The sequence below is a fragment of the Pteropus medius genome, unplaced genomic scaffold, assembly GCF_902729225.1.
Source record: "Pteropus medius unplaced genomic scaffold, Ma_sr-lr_union100, whole genome shotgun sequence".
In the NCBI taxonomy this organism is placed as follows: domain Eukaryota; kingdom Metazoa; phylum Chordata; class Mammalia; order Chiroptera; family Pteropodidae; genus Pteropus; species Pteropus medius.
Genome location: NW_024349802.1, coordinates 12,138,238 through 12,164,193, shown reverse-complemented (window position 1 = coordinate 12,164,193; position 25,956 = coordinate 12,138,238). Strand labels below are relative to the sequence as shown.

Below are 25,956 nucleotides of genomic sequence, written 5' to 3'. Positions count from 1 at the left end.
TTGACAGGTGATACTTATTGGGTCTGAGATGATATAAATGATAAATAATTCCATGTTATACACAAATAATTAACTCTTTGAACCAAAAATCTGATTTCAGAAAATCTATTGGAAAAATGATAGTGTAAACATGAGGTCAAATTCTATTGTGTGAAGAACTGGAAAGAAAATAATAAGAGTTCTTTAACTTAAATAAAATTAAAACAAATACAAAATCCTCCTACAAGACTGGAAATAAATCTTTAAAATGTTGCTCTTATTTTTGTTAGTCATTCTGACTAAGGACTCTTAAAGCATATCAAACTGTAGGTTCACATTTGACCAAGTCGTACAGACCACCTAATATGTACAAAGAGAAACTTCGAATATTTCAGTTCCCTGAATATACAGGACCAAATAAGGCACAAGGACCTAAAGAATAAACACAACGCGAGTCCACAATATTTAAATGATTTAGGTAAAGATTATTCTGTCCTGTAAGATAATTTACAGTTCTGTTGCATGTGTCCACATTTATTCAGTTAGAGATATATTCATTCTGAAATTTAGAACATTATAGGCTATATACTCTTTCAAATTCTACTGTTGGTATAATCTAATTCAAAATAAAAAAACTTTCAGAGGCTTTCATGAAACCCCTTGCTATACTATCCTATTACTTATAATAATCAATAAACTAGTTAGACTGATCATTGACATGAGTCCAGGACGTTCTCAATTTCCCTGTTTAGCTTTCAAACCACCTACACTTCTGTGCATCACACACTGACACTCCTACACAGATTTCCTGTGCTAAACCCAGACGCTCACCTGTAGCAGATAAATGAACAATTGCAGCTATCACACCATGCTAGTGCTGCTTTGTGTGGTTATTTGACCATTTTGTTGCACTTCTTCTTCATATTTTGAGTAACTGGAAGAGGGGGAAAATATCAAATGGCTGATATTATAAGAACCACCGGTCTCTAAATTTAACACAATTGAGACAAGAATAAAAATCAGAAGGAATGAGAAATCTTTCGCCTCAACTCAGTGCTTGCTCAAAGGACTTAAACCAGTTGGCTGTGTTCAACTGAGAGAAAGGGTAAACGCAGAGGCCACGCAGAAAATACTGCAAATAAATTATCTAAGATTATGTCTATTAAATGAAGCACAATTGGGAATTCCAGGATGCTTTAAAATCTCTACATCTCTTCTGTATTTTATTCCATTATCTTTTGTAGAACCAATGTTCACATATAGTTTTAGGAATGTATTGATTATGATGTGAAAGAAGGAAACTTCCTGTGCTAAAAAAAAAAAAAAGAAAAGTTGGCCCAAGACCAATTTCTTTATATTGACTGATTTTGCAATGTGTATAAATGAAGATTAGAAAAAAATTGTCTTAGCAATCAACAAATGCAAACCAACAAATTAAACACTAATCTACAGCAAAAGTTGCTACACAAGAGACGTTTATTAATGTTCTGTTGTATTTACAGTTTTAACATAGCAAACCAAGGTGAATTACCACTTGGCAGAAAGCACACCATTCTACATTTATAAAGCATTGGTTTCTGCTAACACATTGTAAGAGCAAGTAGTACAGTATGTTAGGGATCATCTCAAAAGTTCCAAGCTAATTCTTTCTTTGCTCCTTGTACCTAATCCCTCCCTACTCCTAGCCTCTGGCCTAATCATCAGGAGATAAAAGAAAAAAAAAAAAGGGGGGGGAAAGGGACTCTAATCATACAGAAAAGTGTCAAGAATTGCATTTTAATAATTAAGCTGCATTTGTCCTTGTCCTTTCTATTTTATACAGTGACAATGCCTTTACAGTCCCTTAAGTACACAACAAAGAACAATAAGTACTATAAAATTTAGAGTACAGACTATTAAAAAAATTAATGCTTTTTACTTACCAATTGAGAACATATTCTTGACCACACCTTAAATGTATTTTGCACTATGGTTTTGCTTCCAGGTGTTCACAGTACAATGGAATAGATTTCTAGATTAATTTTAACAGCAAATATGAATTACGGGCAGAAATACAATCAAAATAAAAGTTTTAACTTTTGAGAAAACCCCTTTAAAATGGCCATACATATCTTACACTAAAATATTTAATTCCAAATTCATTTTGAGATGGAGGATGACTAAAGCAAGATTGCCCCCTACTGACTACAGGGACAAGGCTCATGCTATTTAAAATGACTACAAACAATAGATAAGGCATTATTAATACATCACAGACTTGATTGCGAGAGCTTTTTCAAACATTAACCACTAATGATTCCATGATTACAGAATTCTGCATTAACTATTAAAATTTTACACCTAGGAACAAATAGAGAGAAATGATCTTTTTCAACAGTACTTTATTTTTTTAAAGCAGGTGATTATTCCTCTGTGTTCTGTATCTTGATTCACTTCCTGCAGGTGTTCTCTTGCTTCTTGAGAGAGAATTCATAAACGCAGGAAGGCCTTTGCCAGAAAACATCTGCCAGAGAAGGATATTGAATATTGAAATTCTAGTTAGCTTGTTATTTTGGCTGAGAGAAGGATGTGGTCACAAAAGAAGGCAGGATGTTTAGAGACATAGAAGTACATTTTAACATAGCTTTAAGATGACTATACACTGACATCATAGCATTCAATAAACGTTAAAATTTCTTAAAATTATCAAAGACTCTAGAACTAGAAAGAACCTGAACACTTTCTTTAAGACCCATCCAGTCAGGGGTCTGTCTTTCTCCAAACTTCCTAATAAAAGAATAGAATGCAAATAGCACTTCCATCATCACACACTTAACCTCAACAGTAATGACTGAAACTTGTGGCCAGAGAGACAGTAGGATCCAAGCACACAGGTCATTTTCCTAATACGCCTGAGCTGCTGTTTACCCTGCCAATTCTATCAGATCTCACGCAAGGAAGAGCTCCCATAAGGATGCCTATGATGTCATGCTGTACTTAGAGCATGGCAAAGTTAAAAACTCATAGGCATCACAAATACTTTAAAAAAATCAATTAGGAAAAAAGTCAATGTATTTTGGGCAATTATCTCTGGAAAAAAACAATATTTATAGCCCAAAACTAACTTTTAAAAAGAAATGTACATGACTGAAGTAAATGCTCTCAAAAATAATGTCTGTATATTTTGTTAAACGTAGTTTTCATCTACTATTTCGAGGCATTTCTGTATTGGCATAATATATTTTTTGGTTCTCATGGAAATAACACGACAAAGTACAAGTAACTCCCTATATTAATGCTAAAAGAAATGCTAAAGAGATATATTAGTTAAATATTTATCAAGAAGCTACATTGTGCCCCAAGTGAGGTTTGTGTACCAAGTGAGAGTTGGATGGGATCATATAGGCCCTTATCTTACTTTTCCATCTTTCCAAATTACTGTAAAAGCCACGACCAGCCCTTTTATATCTTTTGTGATTAGACAACTGTGTAAATCTTTAAAAGGCTGACAAAATGCAGAGAAGCTACAACACTGGAGGAAATCAACATATTCTTTTAAAACTGTTAATACTGTCCCAAACTCCAAATTCAGTTAGTATTTTGATTTGAAGTAAACCAATGATACTGACACAAGTGCAACCTTTCTTTAGACTGAGACCTCAAAATGTGCAGGGACAAAGGCAAGAACATAAGGAACTCAAAAAGAAAATTGATGGACTGTTATCAAATGGAAGTTTTTGCAATGAGCCTGGACTCAAAACAAACCTAAGTAACTTCAGTTTTATCAGTTTCCATTAACAGATGAAAAATAATGGAGTTTGCAAGAACATGTGATACAGTCTAGATAACTACCTGGCCATTCTGCTTAGCTTGTGCTGCTTCCACAGAAGTTAATTATCTCTCTAAGATCTAGAGGCCTGTTTAGATCAACTTAACTCACAAGCTGTTAACAAAAACAATGGTGGAACACAAACTGGAGGACAGACAGGTTTTAGGGACTGTGGACATCTTTACTAAACTGTAGATCATATCGCTTCAAAAACAAAAGAAATTCAACAGTTTACATATCATTTAATTTCAAGAAGACAACCATTTCTTCTTGGATGCTATGTGATTTTCTTTTTTAAGCAAAAATTCCACTGGAAACCCTTCTACCTTATAACACAGTCCAATAAACCAAATTTTAACTTGAGGTGAATTTTCTTTAATAAGAGAGGTATTAAGGAGGAAGAAGATTATAGAAAGGGAGAAATGAAAGCATGTATCATCATATGGAAGAAGATAAAATATCTGATGCCTAATAGGTATAGCTCACCAGGTCAAAGCAATCACTATCTAATTATGAAAGACTTTAATACCAGGGCTTACAAGCTCTCTTTCCTATTTCAGATGTGGTTAAAAAAAAAACAACAACAGAAATTAAAATCTATTAAGCTTCATATGTACAAGTGCTCTTGGAATAGTGTTAGATACCAGTTAATTGTGTTTACCGCCTTATGGCTATTGTGGCTAATCCCTCAACTCCCTGGCAACACCAAAGGAAATAGTCATCCATAAAAATTTATTTTCTAGTTAACTAGTTTAGTTAATTAAGAAAAAGTATGAACACCTTACATTTTTTACCATTTCAGATAAAGATGTTTCTAACAGGTATCTATTTCTTTTTAAACAACACAGAAGAAACATCTTGTTTTTTCTGCTTCCTCGTGGTCACACTTCTCGGTGCCACTGTGCCCACCTTTAGCAGTTCCTTCTGGTTTTTCTTACTGTGGGGGAGAAGCCAGATTTCCTTTTTTAAGCTTAAATGGGCTTCAAATGGGAAGCTAAGAGCTGCCTCTATGATTAGAAAGCAGCCTTTTGGGGTCATTTCAAGGTTTGTTTGTATGTACTATGTTTTGGATAGCCTGAATAGGAAAGTCACTATTCTCATGCCTTTTTCCAGTAAAATGCTAGGTCTTAGCACAGCATGGGCATTAAGTTATTATTCTGTTAGAGCAAAGTTATTTTTAAAATTCTCTGTGTCTTTCTGGCAAAAAGTAAGCCTATGGCTAGCATTTAACTAGTGACATCTTCATTAAAGAAAGCAAAAAGTCTCAATGAGAGAAAAAATATTTATAATTTACATGATGGTTTTCTAGCACATCTTTAAGCTTAGTTAAACTAAATTTTCTCTGAACTACAGAAAGAAAATATTATACTTTTGGATCTGAATGGACAGTTCTTACCCCTGTCAACGGACGAATGAAATTCAGTCTCATGGGATACTATGGTTTATCCCCTCTGGGGATAGTGAAAATTTGTAAGGAAGTCATTAGAATTCTAAATGCTGCTCTAAGTCCCCAAACCCTTAATTTAGAGCTCTGAATACTCTGGGCACGTCAGGAATGATTTCAAATCAACCAGAATAGCAAAGTCAGACAGAAAAGCAAAAAAGCCCTCCTCTGCCCTCCTATGGAGGAAGTTCACAGACCTCTGATTTTCTGAGAACTCCTAAAGCACTTTAAGGCTCCTGACTCCAAAATACAGAGACAAGCCGGTCTATAATCTCCCTTTACACCTCCAACAGCATTATTACTAAGGATTGCCTAATACAAATCATAACCCTAGAGATGCTTTGTTTTACATTTAGGATACTCCCAGAACACAAAATAAAAACAAATTTTATAAACGAAAAACCGTCAAAAAAGTCTTTAACGATTCAGGAAAACTGAGATGTTCAGGCTTTCTCTCTGCCTGGTTGTTATGTATTAGAAGCAAGATGAATAATGTGTACAATCCTCTACTGAAGATGCAAATTTCTCTCTAAGAGAAGAATGAAGAGAACAGACAGAGGTATGACCTCAGTCCATTTAGAAATTCATAGCTACCTTTTGGCTAGACTTAGAAAAAGTATTTTAAAAAAAGTAAGAAATCTATTCCCTCACTACAATTTAGGAATCAATGAATTTGGGGAAATCTGTCGGTGATTTTAGCGCCCTTTGTAAGAAAGCAAACTGTAGCAATCTCAAAGAATTAATTTTTGGATCTTTGGTAGGTAAGAGTTAAACTAAAGACTTGGAAGTAATCGTAAATTATTATCAGACATGGAGAGGAAAGAAAAAAGATGACAATGGTACTTGCATAAAACTGCACAGAACATCTGATAAGCTTCTTAAAGTTGGGATGTCCTAAACACAAAGAAAGATCCATCACAGGCATTAGGGCCTCGGCCAGTGGTGTCAATGTCCATGTGTGTCCAGGCTTTGTAACCTAATTCCAATTCAGGACATGCCACACACTTTTTAAACATGTAATAAAACATTACCTTTCTTTAAAAAAATCATAAACACAGATGGTACTCTTAATGATTAAAATTTTCTTTCCAATAAAAGTATTTCCTTGAATAAACCAACTTTAACCAACACAAGACTAAGTTCTTTGTATGCTTTAACTTTTATAAGAAATGCCTATGATTACACTCTACCATGCATGAATCTGAGCTTATCTATCACTATAGCCCTCTGTTACTTGTATAAGTACTTTTAACTATACATGTAAAGTGCTTAATACAGTATCTGATAATATCGAAAAGTTTATAAATGTTATTATTAATATACCATGCTTGAAAAAAATTTTGTTACATTCAAGAAATTCTCATCATATTATTCTGTTACTTAAAAAATTTCAATGCTGTTCCACCAGGGGGCAAATTAAATATGGTATACTTTCTTTTCTAGAAACATACATTCTGAGACCTACATGAATCTTCAAAATTGAGAACTCCACTCTTAGCATACAATTACCTATATAAACTATTACAACCCAACAGTTCACACAGAATACACTGACGTTCATGTAGGCTTATTAGCCTTGCACTGAGCCAACACATCACTGGGTTTAAAGGGCTACTCCAAGAATTCTATTGACTCTGTTGCAAATGGCCTTAGTACTCAAGATATTTGAGAACACTGTCTCAACTTGGCTTTCCAGCCTTGACCCTCGACTCCTTGATGCTACAATCAAACTGCTGTCCCTTGAGCAAGTGCCATACTTCCCTGCCTGTATTTCTGTTCTCCACTCTGCCTCAGGTGGTTATAAAATTCTTCCCCTGACTATCCAATTTCCACTAGTAGAAATTCTACCTATCATTTAAGGTTTATCTCAATTCCTACACCCTTGGCAAGGCCTTGCCTGAGGCTTTTGACTGGCCTGGCCCCTAGGTGTTGCTCAAGACTCCTAGGGGCCAGGACTGATCCACCCGTCCTCAACAGTCTTAAGGAACAAAGGGTGAGGTCCAAGAAGTCTATTACATCTTATTATGAGAGGCCTCTCTCCAGTGTACTCTTCTCTTTCCGAGACTCCCTATCTCTTCTTTTTTTGCAGCTGAAATAAGATGCAATCAACCTCTGGGGAAAAACAAACACGTGACTCAAAGAAGAGCTGGGCTTAGTACTCCTATTCTAGGCAGGGGATCAAGCCCTTTCTCCTTTTCTTTTCCTTCGGTTTGACCTTCCTTACTACCAGAGTGGTATATCAGTGCTGTGACCCTGAAGCAAAGGAAAGCCTCCCGGACTAATTTTAAGAAATGCAAACCTTCGTGGGCTTGTTAGCAGCCCATGCAAAAGGAGTCCCTAAAGGATCCCATGGTCTCTTCAGACTCAGGGTTCAGGGAGCTAAGTGATTAGGCCTGAAAGGCTCCTTCTTGATACTGTCTTTTGGGACTGGTATAACAATAAGGAGTGATTTGGGGATTCAAGATCCAAAGATCTAGAACCCTGAGTCCCAGCCAAATATCCTAACTCCCTGATGACTACTAAGACTCCTGTCTTTTCTGCAATGTCAGAACATAAGATAACGTTTTTTCCTATGGCAGTTTTTCTAACTTGCTTTTCTACAGTTTTTTTGTAGAAACATCCATCACTAAACCAGAAACTGCTAAAAAGCAATGACTGTGACTCCCTTACCTTCTCTATATCCCCAACCAGAGGAGGTATGCTCTACTCTAAACCTGAATAGAAATATTCAACGTATCACATGATTATAGGGACTATAAAAGTTTTTTTTTCTTTAATACCTTTAATAAATAAAGAGAACTCTGGTCCTGGGGAGATTTGAGAAAGTTTCTGGCATCTTCCGAACTTTTGCATAATTGATAAATCCTCTGAGAAACAGGAGAAAGCCTAATTAAAAAAAAAAAAGTCAAGAATGAATTTACAAGTTCCACATTAAGTCCTCTCCCAAAAAATATCCCTCTTGATAGCGCTACTTCATTGTTTTTCTGCTAAAAGCTATCAAAACATGAGCAGTTTCCTCCAAACTTTCTGAAGGATTTCCACACCAAAATTTCCACTTCTCAATGAGAAAATATAAGAACCAAATAAAAGTCTCTTCTGCATATTCAGAATATAATTGGTCAAAAAAAAAAAAATGGGGCAAACATTTGTATTTGGAAGCCTTACTGAGAAGCATTATCAAAACCTATCTTCAAAATAAAACAGCTCTAAAATTTAAAAAACAAACAAACAAAAAAAACCTATCTTCTGAATTCTAAAATCTATTCCAAGATAACTACAAAAAGAGAGATTATAAACTTTTTTCCAAGTAAAAAAAAGTTTCATCCTTTCTTGACATGCAATTTTTTTCCCTGTCGCATGTTGTACATAATGTTGTCCACTAGATGTCAGGATCCTCTTACCTATTTACAGTAATTCTTACAGTCTCAAATTTAATTTCTTTATTCTTAAGAGAAAAAAAAAGGGTACTTTGACATTTATTTACCAGACAGGTAAAGGAGTAAGGCTGATTTTGTATGGCTACACCAGAATTTATATATTCACAGAAGTTTGCACCTCTTGGAAGAGTGTGCAGGAAGGTGATATGCCCTTCCCACGGGAGCTTATACACTCCTTCAAAGATGGTCCGAGTCTTAGACACATTTTTAAAACACCTTTATGAAGATATAATTTACGTACCATAAAGTTCTCCCATTTAATGTGTACAATTCACTGGCTTTTAGTATAGTTATGGAGTTGTACAACCAAAACCATATCTAATTTTAGGACATTTTTATCACCCCTAAAAAAATCTGTACCTGTTAGCAGTAACTTCTTGTGGATACATTTTAAAACATACTCAGTGGTGGGAAATGCTTTGTACTCAGAATTGATTTTTGGCAGTAACCAAGTGTCATCAGCACTGAGCTCAGTAAACACCATTGTTTGGCACCAAAACAAGATTGAAGAGCAAGAGTCACCCCTTCAAATGCTGGTTGGGGGGATCCTAGTGAACTAGAGTATACACAGCCTGTATGGAGGGGATAGCTACAACTCAGATCCAGTCAAAGGGCAGGTGCCATGTATATAGTGCAGTTTTGCTAGATATTATCATTTTTAAGAAAAGTAAAAATAATTTAGACATTTTATGTGAAAACTTTTGATTTTTAAATGATGGCAACCAATAAAAAAAAATTTCTCAAAATAACTGTAGAACAAACCAACAGCTACAGGCTAGATGTAGCTCATGAGCTGCCACCTTAAGAACTCTGTGCAGACCTGATCCTTACAGGGAAAACGCCAAAAAAATTTGTTCTCTTTGCAAGAGAAGTTCCAAAAATGACCCAAACATTGGGTCCAAATGCATTAAGTACACATCCAAAATCTCACCACTTTAAGCAACAAGATAGCAAGAATGATCAATTATAAAGCATCATAAATTTATCTCCCATGAAACTTTAATATAGTTAAGAAATCAGTCTATTAAATTTCTTTAATCTATGTTGTTAGCGATCAACCTGAAAATATACTTTAATGATTTTTCTTTGGTCCATTCAGGGTTTGCTTGAACTTTAGGATCTGGGGAAGAGGGAAGTCAGCCATTCTCTTAAAGACAGAGTTTAGCGCAGTGGTCCCCAACCTATTTTGGCACCGGGGACCGGTGTTCCATGAGAATCTAAGGCCTGATGATCTGAGGTGGAGCAGAGGTGGTGATGCTAGTGCTGGGGAACAGCTGCAAATACAGACGAAGCTTTGCTCACTGACACATTGCTCACCTCCTGCTGTGTGGCCCAGTTCCTAACAGGCCACAGAAATCTGCAGCTTGGGGATTGGGGACCCCTGGTTTAGAGAATAAGCAAGCCTAGAAACTATTCCTCCGAAGTAACTCTCCTGTAGGTCATTTTTATTATTAATATAATAAGCTTCTCAGTAATCGAGGGAGAAAAATCACTATTTTTCTTTCCTTAGAATTCTAATGACTAATAATAGAGTAGATGATGCTATTGGGGAGGTAAGGGATAGCGAGATAGATGATTTGCACGTTTTAGGGTCAGGAATGCATGGCTCTGTCACCCTAGGCAAAGAAGATAGGTCCTGACTGTATTAAGTACCTGTTGGGTGTGTGCTATGCTGTGCTAGCCAGACCATGTAACAGCACTGCCATTAAGTAAGAAGTACCAAAACAGGAGAGAGAGAAAAAAGTGATGTCACAGAAGCAGAGCAAGGTGATTAGAACATCTTTAATAGCTACAGGATAGCCCTGCTATTACTATTTTATAGAAATGATGGTGCTCTGTTACTGTTATCAAAAACATTTTCTTCACAAAGAATGAAAAAGCCAACAATATTCACCTCATTGTTCATTTCTTTGCTTTAAAATGTCTTGGAAGATTTTTAAATAAATATTTAAAGTAAAAAATATGATCTTGAGACCAAGAAGCTAAAATGCCTGGCATTAAAAAAAACCTCCTCCTCATCACAAAATAATTCTTATTCTCATTAATAATGAACTAAAGAATTCTGGAAACCCAATAATGGTTCTTCCAGAACTTATGTTTATAGCCAGGCTATATATTTCCTGTTTCCTACTGACCAATCCAACTGATGATGGGACACATTCATTCATGAGTAGTTCAATTGATTACAATATGTCTATAAGCAATTTGGGGTTCAGTTTGTGAACGCTTTGTAGCAGTAACTCACAAGGAAAAAAATCCAGACTATAAAGTCATCTTATCAGTGTGCCCCATTGGTCACATGGGGAACCAGAGAAGTGTGTATGAATGGGTTAGGAAAAACCTGCACCGTTAAGAGACATTTTATTAACATGTATGTTATTTTGATGGTGACAACCACCTGTTAAGAGAGAAATACTTTTAAAATTATACTTACTATTGCTGACTAATATATTACTGTAGATAGTAAGCGAGATGAGGGTTTACTAAAAGTAATTTTATTTGTAAATTTAAGATAATCTTTTCTCTCCTTTGTCTATGTTAAAAGCACTTACCTAAAACCAGGAACACCCACCAAAGCCAATACTGACCATCAAAATATCCAGGGAAATAGGTTGAAAACTAAAAAATAAAGCAAAACATTTCGTAGTAGCTTAGCAGATAATTTCATATTTTAACTTAAAGGCACACAAAACACAAGACTATTTTGTATACGAATGCTGTCGTTTCGCTCTTACGATAATTTTTTTAAATAAATCGAAGTATTTTATATATTACTGATTTGAAATGCTTACAACATATGCAAATATCCTTCCTCTCATGGAAAAGCAATCTTGAAATATGATAGCACTGAGCTTTATAGACTCCTTGTTTTGAAAGTGTTTGAATATGGGGTATTTTTGTTTGTTTTTTTGGCCCACATGATATTGGCTCTTCTTGAAATATGTTTTGAGATGATACTTTTACTTTGCTTACTCTGTGCCATAACCAACAACTTGGCCTCCTTTCTAAAGAGCCCTGATTTTGTTTCTACTCCTCCAGCCAAGGCCTGAGGAGCTTTCTCCTACACATCCTGAAACTCCCATTCTTTTGCAGAGACCGGCATATGATGTTATTCTAGCCAAAGGGAATTCAGGGCTACTGAGGCCTCTTTGCTCTTAAAGAGAAAGGTTAAAGAACTTTCTTTCATCAAGCACTGTTGTGTTTCTGATGTGATGCCTTAACCCTCAAGGAGGAGCAACTATATTAACAGGCTGAGCAGAGTCAATGAACACTGATTTAACTAACTTCCACAACAGGACTTGATTCACAGGAAATAAATTTTCCCCGCTGTTTTCAAAGCCATTTGAACCGTTCCTGTTACTCACAGACAAAGCCATCCTAACTAATATAAATTGATTAAATTCAGTTTTAAAATTTAGGTAATTTAAATATTTAGTAAAAAAAAAATTGGTAACTAATTGTATCTGTTTTCTATTGGGGACTTTGGTGTCCAAGAGTTTAACACAGTTTGAGCATTAAAATATAGTATTTTATTTCTTAATAACAATTAAGATTTAGAGAAGGGCTTAGGTTCTTAACCCAAAGTCCATGTTTTAGATGAGTATATATTAGCTGTTTGAGGAAAAAGCCCATAACTTTTATCAGATTCTCAAAAGAACTTGGAATCTTAAAAAATATTAACAACTTCTTTAGATAAATAAGTTTTAAACAACTCCAGTGGTTGGTCAGTTAACACCTATTAATTAGTTTAATGAAAATTTATGATAAATATATTGGTTTTATCTGTAAAGCTGACAATAGCAATAAACTTATCTGAAATCAGAGGACACTTTAAGAGACAAAATCTTTTATAACTAAACTACTTCATGCAATTCTAACTGGTAACTTCCAAATCACTGAAGAGATCTTTAATTTACTTTAGAAATTAAGGTCCCTTAATGGAATAGCTACTTGTTAAACAGTTTTGGCTCTCTAAACATTCTGGCATAACCAATGAAGCTACTGATAACCAGTCCTGGAAGGGAAGGAGGAAAAGAAAGGGAGAAAGCAGGGAAAAGAGAGAAGGAGGAAAGAAGATACACTAAAACTTCAGTAGAAGTAATAAGAAGAATGCCAGTTTTTGACAAGAAACCAGAGATATAATATCCTTCCTTTCATTATAAAAACTAATTTCAGAACAAACACATGCATTATCATACTATAAAGATTAAAAACGGAGAAAACAAGTGGTAAACAACCTATAGTATAGATGCCCCTGGACCACCTATATTTACTAGATTTGACTACAAAACCTGTATGCATGAATCAACTGCAACTGATTTAGGTTCATTTTCTTGAAACCAGCACAAAGGCAAACCAAAAATAATTTTAAATGTGACATAATGCAAAAAAAGCAAATGAAAAAATCAAATATTCAAAGTTATTCTTATTGTTTCTCTACAGAGACTATCTTCTCTGATGTATAACTTACCCTGACAATCAGGATCCACTTAATTAGAGAGAGGCCAAATCCTGAAATGGCCCCATACCTTCCTGCAGCTGAAGTAGTCAGGCAAAATGACAGGAAAAACCCAATCCAGTTAAAGAGGAATGCCACTGTAAAAGCAGAGAAGAAAAAAAGATGTCAGACATGTCGTTACCCAGAGCAACAAGGCCTTCTCCACTTGCTTCTGCTTAAAAGGCCTTCCCAAGGACAAAAGGCAGTCTACCCATCCTCCACAATTCTTAACCCACTTCCCCAAAGCAAAAAAGGAAATATCTTTTCCGAAAATCAGATGTTACACAATTATGTCTTCTGCTGTTCACTTTCAAAAATGCCTTAACATTCACCAAACTGCATACTTATGACTTTACTGTATGTATTACACTTCAGTAAATGTCTTGAACATTAAATTAGAGCTCCCAAATAATCTGATTCAAGTTGTTCATCCTCCTGCTTCTATGAATTTTGAATTCTATGAATTACATAATGTCACCTCTAAAAGCACTGCATTTCCTTTATATCTGTTCAGTACAACAAATAAAAGGAATGGCTGCTCATTTCTAAGTAAGGCATATGGAAAGATAAATACATAATAACATCAAGGGGGAAAAATCATGTTGACTTTGATCTATTAGGAAATAGCAGCTTACAAAACAAAATTCATCAGACAAAAGCATTTAATTCCTATTTTACAGGTCAGGTATGAGTAGAAACAAGGCCTAAGGGGCCCTGCAGACCTGAAAGATGAGGCTTAGCTCATGTAAAAATGCAGCATCCCCATAACTGTTTTAATTACATTTTCCATAAATATTCACAGAAGTAGACAAGAGCAGGGATATTAAGATAAAAGTGTACTAGACTCTGACATCTCAGTAAAAGGCACCAAATATAATGTATTAAAATATTAGTTCAACTAGTTATTTTAATTCAGTCAGATCTACCTATAATCCAAAGCAATCTGGTTTGTGGAAAGTGGCTCTGCTATGTGTACATACTTACTGAAAAAAGTTAACATAAAAATCCCATCATTTCCTATCCTCAGCTGGTCAGCATCATCAAAATCATCCCGACCCACAAAATCCTCATCCTAAACAAAAAGAAAAAGAAGAAGGTAAATTCATAATGAATTATTTCTAGGCAAAGGAAAGACATCAAGAAAAATAGAGAAAGGGACAAAAGTGGCACCAAAGAGAAAATTTACTGCTTTGGCTCAATTTAAAACTATGAGCATTAAAGCTCAACATGTGTTAAAAAATTTCACTTTGCACCTGAAACTTACATAATGTTATAAACCAATGTTACTTCAATAAGAATTATTTGTAAAAGACCTAAAAAACTTTAATTTCATTGTCTAAAAATTAAAAGATATAACTAGAAAAACAAATCTCCATAATTTTCTAAATGAAAAGAATTTTTCATTTTATAACCCAAGTTCTTTAACAATACACCTCAAAAACTGTAAAGTTCACAAAGTTCCTTTATATAAATATGTACCTATGTATATGTATGTGTATATATATTTGTGTGTAAATATATACACACACATGTATTTTACATATTTGGCTTAAATTCTAGAACATCAGTAATCCAAGCCCTATGTCGGGCCCAGAATATTAGTAATGCAGGGCCTATTAAGGGGATACAATTGACTAGTTCAAGTGTTTTTATGAGACTGACATAGGGGAAAGAAAAAAGGATAGTGTGATCATACATGAAGAATCAGGCCTGTCCACTGCTCGACTCCATAATCATTGGTTTATATTGGCACCCAGGTCTGAAACAACCTCACTTCCAATTTTACTGGTAGAGAGGATCCCTTCCATTATAACTTGAAAACGTATTTCAAGTCTAGAAGTAATATGATCTTGACCAACACTGACGCCAACATACTGTAGCCTACTTTTTCAATTGATATAGATATGTGTTGAGATGTTGAAAAATAAATGAATATACGCTTAAAAGTGGTAGACTTGTACACAGTCCAATGAGAGTTACTCAAGTTCAAACAAACAAAACTTAAAGGGCAATTGAAACTTGCCCTACACAAAAAAATGAGCTTGGAGACCCATAACCATGTGTTGACAGTGCTTCCCTTGGGAAGCGGAAACTAGCGAAGAGGAAAGGGCCAGAGGCAGCTTCCATTTCTAGCTTAACACACTTGTTTGAAATTTTTAAAAGAATGGTTTGTTTCATATTTTTAAAAATACTAAATACCTAGTATTATGACTTCCTATTAGTAGGATATATAAAGGCTTTGCTAGATTAGAAACTAATTCTTTTTTTTGCATAATTACTCAGATATGTTACAAAAATACATGGAAGTAATTTCTAATACACACAGTCCAAAACTCAATGATGGTTTGACTTACGATTTTACAACTTTACGGTAGTGCAAAACTGATACGCATCAACAGAAACTGGCTAGGCCAGGCTAAACTATGCTGTTCGTAGGTCAAGTGTATTAAATGTATTTTCGACTTACAACATTTTCAACCTTCAGTGGGTTTATCAGGATGTAGCTCTAACGAAAGTCGAGGAGTATCTATAATATTGCAAATGCTTCCAACTTTTCTTCCTGTTCTTGGTATCTCTACTACCAGAATTCTTCCAATGAATTGCTGCCAGGCTAATGTTTCCAAACCACCATACTTGCCTTACTATAACCCCTGCTCAAAAACTGAAGACTCTATGTGACCTACATATAAGTCTAAATGCCTCAGCCTAGCATTCAGGAGATTCTATAACCTACAGTTCTGGTCAGTTCTGGTCACAAACTCTTTGCTCAAGCAAAACCAATTACTACATGCACATAACCTACCCTGCACCTAGGTGAAGTCATACCTCCTTCCTGGGATTTTCCCTCTGGAATGTTCTTATCTATTAACACTTGCTGCCCATTTCAAATCTCATCTTCCCCACGACCATATAATAAAAAGTCACAGTTCTTATTGCTCACTGCTCTTGTGCTGTTGCTTAGATATGGGTATTTGTGGGCCCTTCCCCTCCACCCATCTGGATTTTAAGCTCCTGCATGGCAGGAATGTTGCCTTATACAAAGCTTCCTACCTATCCACTACAAAATAGAGAACATACGCGCTGTATAAAAAAGTGTTCTGTATAGGTTTGCTGAATAATAGAACCCTTTAACATGTTTCTACATACATACATTTGCCAAATAAAAGTATTCCAGAGTTCTGTGATTAGTCAGAGCTAATCGACTGATCTATTTCCATGGGATAGTTGCCACATATTCCAACACGTCTACAGAGTACATATAAGGACTTTGGAGTCTAGAATATCGGAGTTTGGCTCTCACCCATGCTACTTATTAACTAAATGACTGGGCAAATTACTTAATCTCTCTAAAACTGTTTTTACTCTGAAAAATGGGGATAATATAATCCCTACCCTGTGAGGTAACTGTGAGGACTGAAACAATATACAAAATATTATATAAAAGCACCAAACATAGGACCAAGCATGTTGTCTGCTTCCAATACATAGTAGTTATATTAAGAATTTGGCCCTCAGACAATAAGCTCCATGAGGGTTCTTAATTTCCCTTGGCACATATAAAAACTGAATGCACGTCACCACGTAAAATCAGCCTAGACTGGGCTAATAAACTATTATTTCTGCCATGCAGTGGGTTTTAGGAGCCCCATCCCTAAAAGTGTGGTCTGTAAACAGTTCCCTAATCTAAGGCCTGAACTTCTGTAGTGCCACTATACTGCCCAGACTGCGCTTGTTTTTATCTTTCACTCTCGTTTCCTGCCGGGACTAGAGTCTGGAGCCCTGATCGCCTCACATCCCTGGGGACTGGATTCTGCTCCCCATTCTCCCATTATCTGGCCCAAGGCCCAACCCGCATCAGCTTCAACCTGGATGAATATTTAAACCACATCTACATCACTTACAGGCCTGACATCAAGAACCAAGAGTACCCAAAACTCTCCAAGCTCACTTTCATCACAATCTCTCCCTACTCCCATGAGTTAACATCAGGACAGATGAGATCTGAATTCACTATGCCCTGACAGATGGCATAATCTGGACTGCTGGTGGCATGGGGGTCCATCTAGAAGGTTGTTAGGAACCTTTTATGAGTTTAATTCTATAAAGTTGCACTTACTTATTCTCTCCATAGATCTCCCTAACAGCTATCTACTGAAATATTAAGTATGCACAATCAAGGTGAAGTCAGCGTATTTCCTAAATCAGTTCCTGCTCCAAGAAATTTCAGCCATGCCAGGAGACTTGAGAGATGAACAGCTTTGACCTGTGATTTTCTGCTCATTTGTACCTTTTACCTAATTATTTTCAGGAAGAGGTAAAAGTTTATTATCGCAAAAGAAAATGTGCTTGTTTTTTTAAAATTAGTTGTACTTTTACTAATCAATACAATCATAAATAATAAATCAAAAGTGAAAATGAAAATAACTTAATTCCTATAAAGCAGCCACCAAGTAACATGGTAAATTGGACTTACTCTTCCAGGAACCAAAGGGATAGTAGCTTCAGCCTTGGTTCTTTCAGCTTCATCATAAGTGGGCAGTGTTGTGGCCACATTGTAAGATGGGGGCTTTGGAAACCCAGACTCATCTTTGTAGTCAAAATATGCTGCAGAATAAAAAGGAAGTCACAATTATCTGAATAGCTGAATTTCCACTAATTCCGGCAAACAAAAACCGGGCATTCCTCTAATGGTACATGCAGAATAATTGAATCAAAAGATGTTTACAGATGACTAAGGGCAGGAATGATTTTTAAATTATCCATACTTCAATTATTTAAATTCCAGACTCACTTTGCCCTCCCAAGTGCTTTCAAACACTTTTTTTCAATTGTTATGTGGCATCTTCACGAAATGATTTAATATTAACAGTGGTATAAGGAAAACATTTAAATTAAAAATACTTCACCTGTGTGTGTGTTTGTAAACCTGTACCATTGTTTCCTCTCATTTATAAACATGAAAAATCAACTTTAAATCATTACTTATCTGCATTAAATCTTTCATTTCTTCTTTTTAATGTATCTTCAGTCTCATTGGATTATATTATAAAAGAGTCAGTATCTATTAGAAAAGATCTATTTACAAATGAATTACATGTCTATATAATTTTTGAAAAAATTTCTGTAGTTCATGATTAACATTTTTCTTTTTTTCTTCTTTGGTTAATTATAATTAACTTCTAATTTTACTGTAATTTGATACCAAAATATCAATAATTTGATAATTATTGAAATTATCAATCAATACGATTCACCTCATTAACAGAAAAAAGGAAAAAATCTATTGTCTTCACGTGGATGAAAAAATTTTATAAAATTCAACACCTAATAATAAAACACTTAACAAGTTAGGAATAAAAGAAAACTTCCTTAATCTTATCACAAATCTCCATGAAAAACCTACAATAAATATCATAATTAATGGGAAATTATTAAAAGCTCTCTCACTTAAAATTAGAGAATTGACAAAAATGCCCACTAGCACCACTTTAATCAAATATTATCTTAGAGGTCCTACTAGTTGATGCAATATGGCAAGAAAAGGAAATATAAGATATAAGAATTGGAAAGGAAGATATAACTGTCCTTAATCATAGGTGACATAATTATTTATGTATAAAATTCATGAGTATCTACAGATGAGCTATTAGAATTCATATATGAATTTAGCAGTCTCTGGATACACTGTTAATATAAACCACTGATTATATTTCCATATACCAGTAATGAATAGAAAATAAATTATATACGAACCATTATAATAGCACCAAAATATACTGAATATCTAGGAATAGATTTTTAAACCTAATAAAAATGTGCAAAACCTCTATATTGGAACTTACAAAATCTTATTGAGAGAAATTAAAGATCTTAATAGAGGGTTACAGAATGTTTATAGACTGGAAGATGCAGTACTATAAAGACGTTATTTCTCTTCAAACTTATCCATAGATTCAATACAAAACCAACTAAAATTCCAATAAATGTTTTTTTTAATAAAAATTGACAAATTGATTCTAAACTATACATGGAAATGTAAAAGGTCAAGAACCAAAGCAATCTTGAAGAACAAAAAGGCCAAGGGACCTACATTACTAGAGATCAAGAATATAAAGTTCCACAATTAAGACAGTAGGGCACAGACACAAAGATAAATAGACCATACACTTGAAATTTACTGGATATCGTTAACCAATGTCACTAAAAAAAATAATAATAATAATAATAAAAACAGGAGAAAAATAAGTAAATAAAAGGACTTTTCCCTTTAAGTTAAAGTTTTCATTAAATAAATAAAAAAAAAAAGATAAATAGACCGAAGAGCAGAATACTGACTCCGGAAACATATAGATGGTCACCTATTTTATGGCAAAGGTGGCGCTACACTACAAAGGAGAAAAAAATGATTTTTTTCGATAAATGGTGCTGGACCTTAATGTTAATTGTTACCTCACATTATATAGAATAAATAATTCCAGATGGAATACAGATCTAGAGGGGGAAAATAAAATATCAAAGCTTTTAGAAGAAAATACAGGAAAATGTATTATTGAAACTAAAGCTGCCACCTATTATAATTTAAGGAACCTATTTTTTGTGTGTGTCAAAATAACTATTAACATACATACACATATGTACATACACATGTATATACAGACATAAAAAATTCCACATATAATTTCTGAAAAAATGTTTTTACTTTTAATCAAATCACACCAGTCATATCACAAACTGAAATGCACAATTTGAATTAGCCTACTGACATAGTAATTCTGAATACATTAATACTTTAAGTTGAGAGAAAACAACATTCTTATTTCCCTATTTCAAAAGATTTTTTAAAAATGGAATCCATCAATACAGATACCTCATAAAATTTTAGTTTTCACAAAAAGTTTAATGACAATCTTTTCAAGTTTATTTAGTACATTCAAAACCAAAAAATTCAATTTGTTAGATAGTTCAAATGTATAATCACAAAATAGGTAGCGAGTATACAAAATGATTTGTGCTCCTCCCCACCATCAACACGGTGTACCATTCTGTTTCTGTTTTTCTCATAAATGGAATAATAGGTATACACAAGTCAACATTTATCTAAAATCTAAGCCATGTTAATTTAACAACAAAGGGGGAAAAGGCCATTTAAGGCATTTTAGAGGTTTCCTTAAAAAAAAAAAAAAAAAGTAAAATCAGAAAACTCCAGTTTATAAATATCAAAAAACTAATGGTCTTAAGTAATTTGCGATCCATAAAAATGGATTTCCCTGACACTTCACTTACTTGTAACTCAAGAGCTCAGAAGAGAGCCAGGACATTAAGTCTGGGTTTTGTTAGTTTGTTTGTTTAAGGACTCTGTGTGTAGTCAGACTGTTACCAAACCCAAGTTCATGTGCCTGACACTTCGAAAGGCCAAAACTCTAAACATCAGAATTTGAAGAAAGAAAAGGTTTATTGATCAAGAAAGCACCGACCAAGAAGATGAGAAACTAAAGGGCACCTCAAACCTATCTTGCTCATTGGTCAAGGTTAAGGGAAGCACTAGTGGGGCAAGTTTTAACTGGAGGATCTCGGAATTTGGTCATTTATGGTAAAGTTTGTCAGCACTGGATCTTCCTGAACAACAGACCCGTCGCTTCTGAAAGGGTTCCGATGTCCAAGTTCCACTTATGTCCAAGTCCTTTGTTTCTGTGTGTGGGTGAATAGGGTGGGTGAGACTTTGATTCTGGGGTGCAGCTAGAAGTCAAAGTTCTCTCCCCTGTGCATGCTTCAGCTACATGACATACGGTTTTGGTCTGTTGTCTCTGAAGAGCAACTCGGCATCTTATTAAACAGAACAGGACCATTCTGAGCTGGGTCTACAGTTACAAGATGAAATGCCACAAAACTCAAAGACTTTATTCGAGAGAGAGTTCTTCAATCCTTATACTAGAAAGAGTTTACCTTTATAACCAATCTCGAGATTAACAAAAACAAAAGAGAAAGAGGTTAAGGACCTCATATGTTGATAGCAATAGGAGATGCCATCTGACAGCAAGAAGGGAATTTAATTCTTGAGTCAAAAAGTTCTATATGTCTTAATGAATAAAGGAATCACTATAATATAATATAGAACAGAATACCTACCAGAGAATGTTTGATTGTAATTCTAAATCAAAACGAAAAATATAAACAAAGAATATGAGATGTAACTAAGGGAGAGCAGTGTTTGACAAAGCTTTCTATCTAAAATGGTTATAATTTTTTACAATTACAGAAAGTAGAAACTCAGATATTCAGAAAAAATTACCAACTATAAATATAAAGGATTTCTGTCATTAATAAAACAGGAATTCAATTTCTTATTAATCAGTTGGAGTTAGAATTTTCACTGGAACTATCTAACAGAAGACCAGTTCTCATAGCCTGGGCAGGGATCAGTGGATAGGGCATGGCATTGCGATTCTTTCCCAAGTCTTGGTGTTCCTATCTTAATTTAATTCCATAAGACACCCTTGAATTATTCCAAAACCTTAAGTTAGCATTGTTAGTTTCAGATGCTTATAAATAAAAGAATCTTAACTAATACAAGGAGACAGAGTTCAGAATTTTGAAGCAAGAGTCGAGGTGAAAAACTTTCTGACCTATGTTCCTCCTAATTATCATAGCGGCCTTGGGCCGCAGAAACTACCAATAGGTTTAACTCACATCAACTGACAGCAGCTGCCTGAAGTGGTCTATTGAAAAGGATTCTGAGACTGTGTTTAAGATGAACGCTGTCTTCAACCTGCATATCTACCCTGGGAGTAGATTGGGTTCAATTGTGGCACCATGGGCTATGTACTTGCCATTCTGCCACAGTTCTGTTTTAGACAATATGGAAGAGGTTTAATCGAAACTGGTCAACTTTCAGCAATTAAAGCAGAACTGGTTATCAGGAAGTTCTAGTTATCAAAAGTCCTCAATTACTGAGATTTTCTTTCCTATCTCCCACACCTTCTACACATAAACGTGAAAATTAAAAAGACAATCTGGCATAAAATGGAAAGACTTAAGGTTAATTGAGGGTTTAAACTATGAGGAACATTTAAACATCAGGAACAGAATGAAAGAGCTGGGATACTTCTAGTTTTCTTTTTATTATTATGATTATGATTATGATTATTATTATTATTAAAATTTACTATCATAAAAGAAATCTAACATACTATATTCCAGGTCATAGCTACTAGAATCACAAAGAGCAAAATAGCTAATGAGGAAAATACAAAAAGAACAAAACTCAGGTGATTACCTAGTCCCTGGATTTCTCCTTCCTTTATATTAAGAGTCTGCTGGAATGAAATTGAGCTCTATAAAAACCCCACACTGAAATGAGGTTTTACCTGTTTTTCAGGATGGTAACTGAGTTTTTTTTCACCTCAGGCTACAAACTGAAAATACTCTCAGAGACTACTTAAGGAAAGCTGAAGCAAGGTAAAACACCAATAAACACATACTAGTTAAAAGTCTATGGCTAAGTGCATTTCAGGAGTTCCACAGTCACCTCGCCCATCACCTACCTGCGCTCTCCGCAGAGATGCTGCTGTAAGGTGGAGGAGCATCGCCTATAGCCTGCTCCGGCTCCCCAGGCTCTTCCTCATTCTGCAACTAAATAAAAATTTCACATTTTAATGCAAGCACAAAGCCAGTAAGACAGAGGAGAACCTGAAAACTGGAATAGCCTTTCTGGAAGGCTACTTGGCAATGTGTTTTTATCTCCAGATGATGTAATCATAGGGGATTTTTTTTTCTTTTTGTTATTTATACATATGTTCTAATTTTTTGTAACAAACATCTATTATTTGTATAATTTTTTAAGTTAGAAAAATAACCTACTAAAACAAAGACGAATCACAGCAAACGATGATTTATCATTACATTGTTTGTGCATAGAGATTAGATCTTAAATTGAGACATTTACGGAAACAAAAAATTCTATGTAATTCTACATATGACCTCTGTCAATACATCCCTATCTCGGCAACTTTCTCACTGGTCAAACCTACAGCTCCAGTTACTTTAACTCACACTGAGAAGTGTGTCTTCCTGCCATTGTCAGTCTGGACAGTCTACCCAACTCATCTTCATAGAACAGAGACATTAAATTCAATTTTTCCAATGTGACAATAGACTACAGCTCATTTAAAAGATGAAACCGGCTGAGAATGGGAGTCAATCTGTACAGTAATAACAGAATATTTATCGGTGTAACTGACTTGGGGGTCTGGGTCCCTACCGTACACTATCATGATATAAAGAGCCAATTAAGCCAACTAGTGCAAAGAACTCTCTCTTGAATTGAGAGAGAAAAAGAAAGCTTGACCTGCCATAACATGAAATAGAACTCCCTAATTCATTAAATTTTAATTAACCATCTCAGTCTCTAACCCCTGTCATTCAAAATTGGAAGCCAACAAAATTTTTCTGATTAATACTTCAAAGTAGTTTCAAATGAATTCTTGTGCCATATCTTCATCTACATCTACCATCCAGTCAATTTTTTTTTTAACTCTTGTAATCTAATGGTAAACTTAAAGTACTCCCAAAATAATCGTACTGTAACTTAAGGTGAATTGTTCTTTTAAGGGAAGGCATATGGGCAAAACAGTTACAGTAAAGCCAATGTTCCTGGGACACCAAATCAGCAACCTCTTTAAATAAGAGTTCCTGAGGCCACGGTTCACCTGGAATACTTTAACATTATCTGAAGCTCTAGAGACGGTATTCTCAACCTACTCTTGGCCTACTCCCACCTAACCTTGTGTGCCCTGGGAAGGTCACAAAAAGAAGCAAGAGTCTGTTGCAAAAACAGGCAAATACAGACTTTTCAAGAATGTTGCCTTAATATACTGTAGCCAGTAATGTTCGTTAAACCTAGTGATGTTCTTTAAACCTAGCTTGATATTTCTGACCTGTTTTATATTTCCTGAGCTTGGTCAAATAATCGTGTTGCCTCTGCATAATTTAGGTTTTAGAAAGGAAGCATGGTAATTCTAAGAAGTACAGAAGTCCAAAGAATAAAGAGGTCTTACATGCCGGTATCTACAAGATAGGTTGCCTGTTTCCTAGCAACCTGGAAATGAGAAATTTGATCGTCCCACACCAGGGTAACATAACAGAGCAAATAAATTCCAACCGTCTCAGAAACCCCCATTTTCTCTTTGATGAGCAAACAAGAAACATCTCCAGGTGACGCTGGAATCATGTAGACATACCACATGTATTATTTCCATTTGAAGATAAAAACAGCAAAAAGCACCCGCTCTGGCTATGGATGCTCCACACACTGAGAAGACTACAGGACCTCACTGAACAGGCTCCCCGGCTCTGACTTGTTTTCTCTAATGCTGCTGATAAAGTTTAGGTTACATCAAGAAAGGTGTTTAAAATAAAACACCACAATGTGGAGGAAAAGAGGCAATCACCTTCAAAAAGGATTTAGTGATCACCATGTGCATGAAAAATAACTGGCTAAATAACTGAATCCCTAAGTATACACCTTTTTACACTTTGTGGGCATCCACAGCCATTAATTTGGCTCTGCCGGCCAATCAAGTTAGGCACACAAACGAGGGGGGGGACATGTGTACTAGAACTGGAGTGGGGCTTATCTATAAGGCACTTGGTTCCAAAATGTCTTTTTAAGGTTCCCCTTTCCTGTCCCTGCAAACCCTTCCTGTACAGTCCTCCCTGCCACAGTGCCCTGGGGATCAGGGATCTTCAGACTCTCTCAGAAAATAAGCGTCATTGTCATTTAGGGGCTGGAGTTGGAAAGATGCCCAGTTTCTTCTATCAGCTGGGTCGGTGGGAGCCTGAGTACAACCAACCTGTCACAGAATCCTGGTATTAGGATATACTGTGAGAGGCAGGTTTGAAAAGTCATGGTGGGACTCTGTTCTCTCCCTGCACTGCGCTATTGGGTGGGTGGGGAATCCCTTCATTGTATAACTGTAAACAGATAATAAATACCTATTGGTGGCTGGATTCTTTTCTGTCATGTAATTTTTTAAAACAATGATCAAATTTATCTGTAAATAAGTAAAAATGGCATTTTTTCCGCAAAAAGAATCGTACGATTACCTATGTATGTCATATAAAGTCCTGAGTTAATTACAAAACTATCTATATCTCCATCGTTGAGATAGGAATAATTCAACCATCTGAAAATTCAGATGGCCTTTCTCTTTACCACGCGCCAGACCATGCCTCACTCCCACCTTCCTGATGCTCCTCTCCATACTCTGAGCAGACTCTGTCATGGCTCCCCAGAAGAACCCTAAAACCCATCCATGTTCTCACTTTAGATAAATCACAACCTTCTGTAGTACCGCTTGGTCTTGATCATCCTCAATTTTTTTAAATATTTACCTGCGAATAAGTGCTAATAATGTTTTGTACTCTAGATTTACCCTGTGAAATACAGCACATCTAAAATAATATATTCCTCTGCATCCTATCTGTACTGTTGTTATTGGAAAGAAATATATGACATTTTAGCTAAACAACAGTTTAAAGATTAATGTCCCATATAGAAATCATTCACAGCTCTAGTTCTAATAGAAGCAAACTTGAATTTAAAAAGTTTAAAGACGTTTATACACTACAGCAGCAGTCCTCAACTTTTCTGGCACCAGGGACAGGTGCTCCTATGAGAATCTAATGCCTGATGATCTGAGGTGAAGTTGAGGCTGTGACGCTTTGCTCACTAGCCCACCGCTCACCTCCTGCTGTGTGGCCCAGTTCCTAACAGGCCATGGACTAGCACTGG

The 25,956-nt window shown here is 35.4% G+C and overlaps 1 protein-coding gene across 1 annotated transcript in view; it reads right to left on the bottom strand.

Moving 5' to 3' along the window:
- Positions 1–1,437: 1,437 nt before the first annotated feature.
- The window catches only part of NDFIP1 (Nedd4 family interacting protein 1), a 41,054-nt gene continuing 16,535 nt past the window's right edge, over positions 1,438–25,956 (bottom strand). Inside the window, exons 2-8 of the mRNA XM_039836410.1 lie at positions 22,709–22,796; positions 17,641–17,771; positions 14,151–14,238; positions 13,140–13,264; positions 11,221–11,287; positions 8,012–8,117; positions 1,438–2,482 (exon numbers count right to left, since the gene is read on the bottom strand). Coding sequence (XP_039692344.1) covers positions 8,014–8,117; positions 11,221–11,287; positions 13,140–13,264; positions 14,151–14,238; positions 17,641–17,771; positions 22,709–22,796 — 603 coding nt within the window. The 3' untranslated portion in view covers positions 1,438–2,482; positions 8,012–8,013. The remainder of the gene's footprint in view (positions 2,483–8,011; positions 8,118–11,220; positions 11,288–13,139; positions 13,265–14,150; positions 14,239–17,640; positions 17,772–22,708; positions 22,797–25,956) is intronic.